Genomic DNA, 10,198 nt, shown 5'->3' on the forward strand with positions numbered 1-10,198 from the left:
AACAATGATGTTATTTTCGTTCATTTTTAAAAATTAGATAATACACGATTTTCATTGTAAATGTTAAACAATTTTATTTTGCCGTCGTCTAACAAGTGGCATCAAGAGCCCGATTCATTCTATGCTGTGAAACACATATTAGAAAATGGCATACAAACCAAAAGAGGACTATAAAAGAGCTCCAGTTTTTACAGGAGAAAACTATAACTATTGGAAAAGTTGTATGCAAATTCATATGAATTCGGTTGAAAAAGGTGTGAGGGAGGCCATTAAAAATGGTCCTACATCAGTAACACATGTTTTTAATGGTGTTGCCTTACCTAAGCCCGAAGCACAATGGAATGAGGAAAATAATAAGAAGTGGTCATACGATTGAAAAGCGAAAATCATCATTGTATCCGCTCTCGGTGTTGATGACTTTTATCGCATCTCTCATTGTCAAATCGCAAAGGAAATGTGGGATGTTCTAAAATTTACCTATGAAGAAACTAATGAGGTCAAACAATCCCGAATCAATACACTTAATCAAGAGTTCGAACTCTTTTGCAGGGGACATGGTGAAACCATTGCTCAAATGCAAAAGCGGTTCTCAAATCTTATTAATCGTTTAAACTTGCTAGACAATCCTATTTTCAATGTTATTTCTACTAACAAAGTTTTGAAATGTCTTACTAGAAAGTGTTTGGATCCGCCCTTGAATGTATCGAGTCAATATATAATCTAAATACAATATTTACTCAATAAATTTAAAAAGTAAAATTTGATTCTAAAAGAGAATGAAGGAAGGAAGTATATACTAAAACTCATATTAGACTAAACTAATTAAAGATCCAACACAATGCCAAAAAAACACTCTGAATGTGCAATAATTACGCTTCAACAAAAGCCACCCATATGTCTTTCAGCACTTCAAACTTTTCTATGAGATTGGTGATATTGGTTCTCATGCTACCACATTCAAGGAAAATCAAAAGAATATACAGTTTTCCACAAAATAATAAATTTGTAACTCAGTTGAAAAAAAATTGCTGAAAGTAGAGAAAATATCAGGCTATATTACAAGCTAGGAATCATTTTATATGATTAAACATCTTCAAGAATAATAAATTATTGAACATTACGAGTAATCAATCCTTCAAATATAGAATAGAGATCTTTGTTTTCAGGCCCAAATATTTCATCAGCTTTCTTAAGTGTCTCCTGCAATTTTACATTCATATAGAGGAAGAAAATTAACATAAGTAAATTTATATACAAATGCTACCATAACAAAAAAGAAGGAATAAGCTGCATGAAGATTCACCTCTTTTGTTAGTTTATGGGAATTCAGTTCCTTCACATTTGCTAAAAATGCACCAAACTGCTCATAAGACAAACGGCTCCTAATGATATCATAGAAGGAGAGGTTAATATTGGATTCAACTTATAACTTATATAAAATCAGCTTGACTTTATTTTAACTTTTGTATAGAAATGACTTATACATAAACAGTTATACTATAAGTGCTTAATTAAGTTGTTTATTGAACAAGGTGGTGTGTACCTGACTTGACGAAAAAACTCCTTTCCATCCACACGAGTTCGTGCTGAGAAATTAAAAAGAAAAACTTGTGATTAGATATCTTTCTTGATTCACATGCAAGAAAAATTCATTAAAGTGATATTCAAGAATGAGCTTGAACTAGCTAAAACTTACAAGTTTGTGAACCTGTGCCTGTATAGCTAGACATTGAACCATGAGATGAGAACACTGAAGAGGTCCTGTCAATTGAAAGGGAAACTGCATGGCGCCGAGGAGACGCAGGTTTAGATGTTCTTGTTGGTGATACAGATGCAGAAACAATAGGAGGTGAACCGGGAGGAGTCAAACGAGGAGTGGTAGTTTGAGATGCTAACAGAAAGCTATGTGATGATATCGATGATACCTGAGATCTTCCACCACCTACAATTGATAATTGGAAAACAAAAACATAAGTAATGCGAGAAACAATGATCAAGAATGATATATAGTACATATATACCGTTGGATTCGCGATCGTCTGTAGAAGAATTTCCTGCGTCAGAAGTATTGGTTCGCATTGAAGAAGGTCTAGGTGGCAATGAAGCATTTTCATCTGCAATAATAAAATGAGAACTTGATTATCAAAAGTGTTGTATTGTTTTGGAACATGAATGATGAAAGAGTTGAAAGTACCTCCAAAGTGGGATGTTGAAGTGATACTTGCTTGACTATGTAACATAGCCGCAACTTTGGGCGATCCTCCCTGGCCCTGCAGCACACATGCCAAATCTTACACATCAAGCAATAACTACACTTTCTATAAATGTGTTACTATTTATTAATTTTATTTTTTAATAAAACTAATAAAAAATTATATTTTAAAAATCCATGTTAAATTTATCCTCAAAAAAAGTAAATTCAAACACAGTGTCATACTATTCAGAGTAACAATAACTTACAGGTTTCTCTTCATCCTCTTGAAGTGATTGCATAAGTGCCTTTCTGAAAACCTCCAACTGCATGCATATTCATAAATTATAATGAACCAATTTGTCACAAAAAAAAAAAATAATAAAACCACATTTCCTAAAATGAATACTTATTAAGAATTGAGTAGAAAAATCAATAATTTGCACCTTTGAGACATCTCTACTGAGCTTCTTCACTGTGCTGGAAAGTGAAGCATTCTCCTTCACCAACCTCTCCTATAATGTTCATCATTTCAACCAAAACAAATTTAAAATATGGAAAAATTCGAACGAACTGAACCGAATTTAGTTAGTTGTATACGGTTCAGAAGCCAGACCTTATCTTGTTCGGCAAGAACAAGCTTATCGGCCGCTTCGGAAAGCGCACCGTGGGGAGCCTCTAACTGAGCCTGGAGCTCCGCGATAAGCTCATCTTTCTCGGCGAGCTCAGCGCGTAGAGCCGAAACTTCTGATTGAAGCGCGTTAACACGCGTTGAAAGTGCAATGGATGTGATTTTGCGCGCCACATCGAGCTGCTCGAATGGATCGGATGGTAGAGCTTGCAGCAACTCCTCTGGAATATCAATGTTCGTTCCACTCAATTCTTCCACCAACATGTTCTCTCTTTTTTCTTTTGAATGTAGTTATATTTTATTTCAAATAGTTGTTAATCATAATAATTTGGAGAAGAATGCAGGAGGAGCAGTGGAATGTGATAAGACAAAGGAAGAATTTTATCGTTTTCTTGTTTTATATGGTTGCATGTTAATGTGTGGCCAGATAAGGTTTAAGAGAGGATAGGAATTGGAGCAGAGACAAAACAATATTAACGTCATTGGCTAGAAATTTTGTGACTTATATGAACTAGATGTGGTATGGTTCAGTTTTTATAGTTCTAGAGCAGTTTAATTTGATTCCATTTAGCTGGAGGAAAATAAAAGTTGTTTTAGTCTTTTAGATTTGTCTGGAGTTTTAGAGAGGAAAAGAGAAGAGGGCTTTGAAAAATAAGAATGGAGTGAAAATAATAAAAGGATTTTGGGTAGGAATGTTTTGGAGGGTTTGATTTTGTTCATACTAAAAATCCCATAAAATGGGAAACTAAAAAATTGTATCGAATGAATATTTTGGAGGATTTTGGATGGCATACATAAATTTTCCAAATATTTTTTAGGTTGTTATAGTATTTCGAAAATTAAAAATATAGTAATGATAATGATTCTTTTATCATTCTAAACAAAATTATTTTTTTAAAAAATATCAAATATTTTCCTATATTCCTATATTTTTTTAAAATTCGGTTTTCGAAAGTCTTTCACTCACCTCTCCTTCAAGCTCCAAAGAAAGCTTTAGTGTCCCTGTCTAATCAACTAGTAATATATGTTAAGGTTTTGAAAGTTAACATATATGACAATTCAAAGGTGTAAGCTTTTAGTTTTAATATTTTTTTCACGCTTTGTATTATGGAGGTTTAAACTCCTAATCTTTGAATTAGGGACTTCTTTAATGGACTCTGGTGGTGTGAGTTGTCAAATTTTCTATCTTTCTGTTGTTTCTTTTTGTATTTTTATTGTTGTTGATTTTTTTTCCATAGTTTCATGGGTGATTGGGAGAAGGTTAGGAGGAGATCTGAATACAAACCAACAAGATCAACAAAATGGGATATTCATTCAACATTGGATAACAAAAAGGATTTAAAGATTTTATTTCGTTTTACTTCTCTCAGATTTCGGACAATTGCATAGAAAAGGACAACTTTGACATTTTTTTTTGTAAGTATGGCGATTTGAAGGAGGTGATCATCCCTCCTAGGAGAAATAAGTCTGGTAGAAGGTTTGGATTTGCAAGATTTTCAAATGTTGTATATGTGAGGATACTAGTAGTCAAACTGGACAACATTTTCATCAGGGATAGAAAAATCTATGCAAACTTACCACGATTTCAGAAAGACAAGAATAATAGGTTTGATAACAGTTTCCATCATCGAGAAGGTAAGGATGTGAATCAGCCAAAATCCTTTTGAAATGGAAGCAGAAAGTTCCAAGTAGACCAAGAGGTGAACAAATGCATAGCCTTTACATATGTGGTAGGGAATAAGAAATTTTCTCATGTAGGACCATCTCAGCTCTTTTCCTCTAGAGCTTCGGTCTGCTTAAACTTTCAATCCCAAAGTGAGGTCAAGGAGAGATTTAAGAAGCCATTTGTAGGGAAGATGTTATTCATTGGGATGTATTATAATGTCCAAAATATTTTTCACATGGAAGGTTATTTTCGCAGTAAGGTGACTCCGATAGGAGTTAACCTTTGTCTTCTAGAGGAAAAGGACCCTGGAGAAATAAAAGACCTCATTCGTGAAGGTAGAAATTGGTGGATTCAATGGTTCTCTAAAATTTAGGAATGGAATATTCATGATGTGGTTTCGGAAAGAGTGATGTGGACAAGATGCTATGGCATACCCTGTCATGCATGGTCCATTGAGTTTTTTGAACTTATTGCCTCTACGGTGGGAGTGTATATTTGTTCAGACGATAGCACGCTCAAACAAGAATGTATGTATGTGGTAAGATTTATGATAAGAACTAGATGTTCTATGGTGTTGAATGAAATATTCTATGTGAATATTGATGGGGAATATTTTCGCATTAAGCTGGCCGAGGATTCTCAAGGTTCTTTGAAAATCTCCTTACCAAACAAAAAACCCCATGGCTATAAACCTCAAACAGGCATCTCTTCCTCGACTAATAATTATGAGAATTGGGGCATGAAGGCTTTCGGAGAGAATGACAGGATCAAAGATGATATTCTTAATGACATAGCTCCCAATGAAGAAGTTGCATCATAAAATGGACAGAGCTTTAGTTGCTTTCGATGTTCCTAGCTTGTTAGATATTTAGCAAACAAATTTGAATTTTGTCAACTCCATTGAGCCATTAATGGTGAGTAGAGTCAAATGTAAGTAATTTCTATCATATCCACAGGGATTTGGGCGATATCAAAACCGTTCAAAATTTTCTATAATTCTAAGCATAAGTTTTAAGATTGTCTGGTTTAAAGGTTACGAAAAAAACTGAGGATAATATTAAAGATAAGTTTCAGAGCAATAGGCTTGTTGGGAATTGGTGTTCATCCACCGGTTTAATATGAATGCCACGAATCAGTTATACACCACTCGAGCATGTTTCAATATCATCACGTATCACTCACAAACAGAGTTTATGTCAAAACTTTGATGAGATTTTTAATTTATAGTTTAATCGACGATTTCTCATCCTATTAAATAATGTGGTAGCATTAATATTCGATACTTTTGGTGAATATTAAACCTAACTCTATGTCTAGCATTTAGAGTTTACTAGATGTTATCTTAGATCGAGATTAGAATCGTATTTGTCAATATCAATTCAATCCATGAAAGTAAATAATAAAACAAAGATAACATCAATACTAATTCATTAGTAAATTGCGTATGACGCCATGATTAATGAAAATACATACTATTTTGGTGAACTACAACCAATTCCAACAAGGGAGGTATTTAGCTACTCATGGTAGCTTGAAGCATAATGGAAGAATTGAGTTGAACGAACATCAACGACGATTTCCCGACTCTTGATGCGTATCCAGCTCCTTCTCCTTACAACCTCTTCTATTCCTACTGATATAATATAGTATATTATGATATTACAATGAAAAAAATTTGATTCCTCAACTGAGCTGAGTTCTGCTCTTTTTATAGCAGTTATGGCTGCTTGACTTTGCTAAGCGAATTCTATGTTTCTTCTCTTCTAAGTTTGCCATTCAAACCGCCTTCAAGAAGCCGCCAAAGTTCGCTAAGAGAAGTTGATCTCGCTAAGCGAACTTCCTTTCTTCAACCTTAAGTCTTTCAAATATCTTGCAGAAACCACCAAAGTTTGCTAAGCGAAGCCATGTTTCGCTAAGCGAACTTTCTTCGATGTTGCTCGCTGCTGGAGAAACTCGGTGATTTTGCTTCTGACTTGGTTCACTAAGCGAAATATGGCCCGCTTAGTGACTTGGGCTTTCGCTTGCGCCTCCGCTTAGCGAAGTGTCTGTTTTCTGGATTCTGCTTCTTTTTGCCTTGACTTCGCTGGAGTTCGCTGTGGCTCGCTTATCAAAGTGTTTGATTGCTGGTTTTTACTTTAGCAACCATATCCTGCACAAAAGCAATCCAAATCTAAAGTAAACTTGTACAAATCAATTCTATTAAATAATTGGGGTTTTTATGTAAGAAACTTGTCATTTAAGTAAGATAAATGCTATGTCATAATGTGATATTTTACCATAAATCAAGCACTTATCAGCCATGGGATAAATTTAAGGAGCTAGCATGTTCAGAAGTTTTGATCAGGAAAAAGTCTAAAGTGCAAGAATGAACATAATAAAGGGAGACTTTTCTGGAGGTGTCCATTTTGTCAAACTGAGAAACAATTTATTCATATGGGGTGCAGATATAGCATTAGGAAAGGATGCTTGTAAAATGTAGATGAATATTGAAGCAAAGATGAGAACAAGACGGAGATACAAGTAGTTTAAATGTTGAAGGAATTGAATGAATCTTCAATGAAGATGAACAAGAAATTGTAGATGAAGGTCAAGTCAGAGGAATTTTATGGAAAATTAAAATCGATATGTCTTGTATTTTTGTTTATGCTCAACATGTACTTGTTGCTGAATGATATATTGAAATTTATTGTTTAGTTATGTAATGTTGTTGAATTGGTTATGAAATGTCCTTCAATAGTTTATGTAATGATGTTTAATTCTTTATAAAATGTCTTTCAGTTATGTAATTTTATTCATATCAATTGTTTATGTTATTTTGACATGTTATAGTCTATATTTTGGATATATGGTGGTCTATATGTTGGCATTAGTATGGGTTATAATTTGGTATTATTTTGACATATTTTTCCAAACTGATAATTGGACAAAAATGTTAAAACACAAATATCTTCACCATTAAAATATCAGTACATATATTTCCACAACATAGTTTCCATAATATGGAGGTCACTACATTACAATACATATGTTCCACAACATGTTGGTCATTATATTACAATACATATCTCTCCACGACATGGTGGTCATTACATAAAAGCCAATAACTGGTCTTCAAAACACAAACATAAATATCAGCATAAATATCTTCACAACATGGAGACAATACTGAAACAAAAATAAACATGTTCAAATGGATCTTCAAATACTCTTCATTGAGTTACCCCATTGCTAAATTTTACCCATCTTTTTGATACTCTACCATTACCATTGACTCCTTCTGCGGGTTCCTCTTCATTTATCACCAATGGATCATCAGGCTTTTTACCTAGATCATTATGTTCCTTGTTTTTATGGTCCTCAACTTATCACTGTTTTTGTTTGCACCTCTTACATCAGCATTATTCTTCACTATTTTTTTGATATAAATATCTTAATCTGTCATAAGAATGAATAGGCATTAGAAAAATCAATGAACAAGGACTATGTACGGAAAATGTATATACACTCACATGATCACTACAACTTGGCGTTTGTGAAGAAATTCATGGTGGTTCGAAAGATTGTTTTTACATACTTTTAATTTTTACCAAAGAAAATCCTGACACCATTTGAGTTTAATGAAATTAGCTTGATAGGAGATGTGTCAATGATTAAAGGTTTAATGTCCAAAATATCTTAATCACTTAGCAATGCTTCCAAAGTATCAGCGTCCCATTCACAGATACTTATCCAAACCTAGAGCTTTTGCTGATTACTCATTGATTGTTGGTTCCTCATTGACAGTTATTTCCTCATTGATTGTTGATTCCTCATTGATTGTTGGTTCCTCATTGACACTTGGTCCATCATCACGTGTTTTCCCCTTTCCTTTCTCTCTAACCTTATCCATAAAGGTGGCATCTCTTGTAATTGATTTTGACTCAGTATAAATCTCAACATCACAATTATTTCTAAAAGCATAAATAGATAACTCAAAAACATATTCATCATCCCTAAATGGTTTTAAATCTTCTTCCAAACAACTACCATCATGTTTCCACCACATTTAACATCCCTAAAATCAAACTCACGGTCAACCCATTTGATTAAATCACACGCTTCAAAATAAGACTAATAATCTGGATCTTGACCACTATATGAATAAACATCCCCACCCTCATATCTTAAGTTAGGATCTTTTATAAAATAGCCCTTTGTGTAGAACACAACCTTAAATTTACCCATTTCTTGTACAGTTCATTCACTTAGGATTAAAATTTATCAAATTAGGTCAAATACGACATGTAGCAGGAAATACTACCTATATACATATACAATTCATACGATATACCACAATAAAACGGATAAAATGATTCTTAATCTAACCCTAACATTACTCGATAATCTAAATTAAAATACCTAAGACCACAAGTTGCGAACAACTGGGACCACAAGAGCTCTTGCAACTGAATAAATTAAGGGGACAATGGCACCGACAAGATTTTGAACTGGGACCACAAGAACGCAAGCAACTGGGAAGGAAGGGACCACGCTGCTTGAAGAAAAAGACGTTTTAGGGCTTTCGTGAGAAATATATGGAGTGGTTTAAGAATTTTGGATTCACGTTGATTAATTATTTACCTAACCTTACCATAATAACATCCACGTTGGCGAATAATTTAAAAAATATATCCACGTTGATTAATTAAACATGTTCCACGTAAGACTAACGGGAGGGACCTATTTTATGGACAACAAAGTTTACGAGGACGGTTGTTTAAAGAATAATTTTAGAGGGACTAAAAATATATTTAACCCAAAAACTAAATACATAGTTGTACAAAAATAGAGGAAGTAGATTATTTAAGTAACAACTATAAATAAATATTTAAATAGAGGAAGTTGTATTAAATTGTTTTTTCACAAATTAATTTTTCAATGTAATTTGTTTATATTCCTAATAAACTATTATATAAGAAAATCATTTGAATATTTTCTTAAATAAAATAGCTAAATCAATATATTACTAAAATACATTTATCATTTTGTGAACTCCTCATATTTTCCAATACCCCTTTCAAATGTCTTATTAATTTTTGTAACTTCCAACTAATATTTTTAATAATTTTTATAACTTCATTTACTATTAAATAATATTTAAAAAAATTATATATATATATATATATATATATATATATATATATATATATATATATATATATATATATATATATAACATTGCTTTTTGTTGTAACGATATATCATTACTTTTTAATCAAAATATAATTGATACATAACTTCTAAGGATATAAATATAAAAAATTTAAGAACAAGATTTTGTTCTGCATCTAACCTTAGATTTTGATGATAACATCACATAATATCTTAGAAAACAATTTAGTAGTCTAACGGTATCTGTCTAGTGTGTAGCTTTTTCTAATAGATTCTGAATCTGAAGAAAAGACGTGTGATGTCATCAGGTTCTAAACTCAATACACTCCGACTCTGAAAGAAATCAGTTGTGTTTACAAAGACCCAGTCAAGTTCTAGAATGCTTATATAACAACGGTTCTGATGAACGTTTGTGATAGAACTTCTGTTCTTGACTCTCGTGGAAGAGCTCATGGAAACTTCTTTAGCTCTGAGATTTTGTTGTCCGAGTTCTGAAGACAAACTTTTTAAAGACCAAGTGTTGAAGACTCTGTAGATAAGGTTCTATATGAACAAGTTC

At 32.9% G+C, this 10,198-nt stretch overlaps 1 protein-coding gene across 1 annotated transcript; it reads right to left on the reverse strand.

Annotated features, from left to right (window-relative positions):
- Positions 1 to 895: 895 nt before the first annotated feature.
- On the reverse strand, positions 896 to 3,254 carry LOC131631568 (uncharacterized protein At4g15545-like). The gene is made up of 9 exons (XM_058902364.1): positions 2,808 to 3,254; positions 2,638 to 2,706; positions 2,461 to 2,517; positions 2,195 to 2,270; positions 2,022 to 2,114; positions 1,697 to 1,942; positions 1,544 to 1,586; positions 1,304 to 1,382; positions 896 to 1,200 (listed from the first exon to the last, which is right to left on the reverse strand). The coding sequence occupies exons 1-9, from the start codon at positions 3,084 to 3,086 to the stop codon at positions 1,108 to 1,110; spliced, it is 1,035 nt and encodes a 344-aa protein (XP_058758347.1). The 5' UTR covers positions 3,087 to 3,254; the 3' UTR covers positions 896 to 1,107.
- Between the last annotated feature and the right edge of the window lie 6,944 nt (positions 3,255 to 10,198).

The sequence above is a fragment of the Vicia villosa genome, unplaced genomic scaffold (genome assembly GCF_029867415.1).
Source record: "Vicia villosa cultivar HV-30 ecotype Madison, WI unplaced genomic scaffold, Vvil1.0 ctg.000843F_1_1, whole genome shotgun sequence".
NCBI lineage: Eukaryota > Viridiplantae > Streptophyta > Magnoliopsida > Fabales > Fabaceae > Vicia > Vicia villosa.

What these genes read in the sequence shown, in the direction of transcription:
- LOC131631568 (XM_058902364.1), bottom strand. Translation starts at nt 3,086, where the DNA reads ATGTTGGTGGAAGAATTGAGTGGAACGAACATTGATATTCCAGAGGAG. An exon ending in GAGTTTTTTCGTCAAGTCAG is followed by an intron (nt 1,383 to 1,543) that starts GTACACACCACC and finishes TGATATCATTAG; the next exon opens with GAGCCGTTTGTCTTATGAGC. An exon ending in CCCATAAACTAACAAAAGAG is followed by an intron (nt 1,201 to 1,303) that starts GTGAATCTTCAT and finishes GTAAAATTGCAG; the next exon opens with GAGACACTTAAGAAAGCTGA.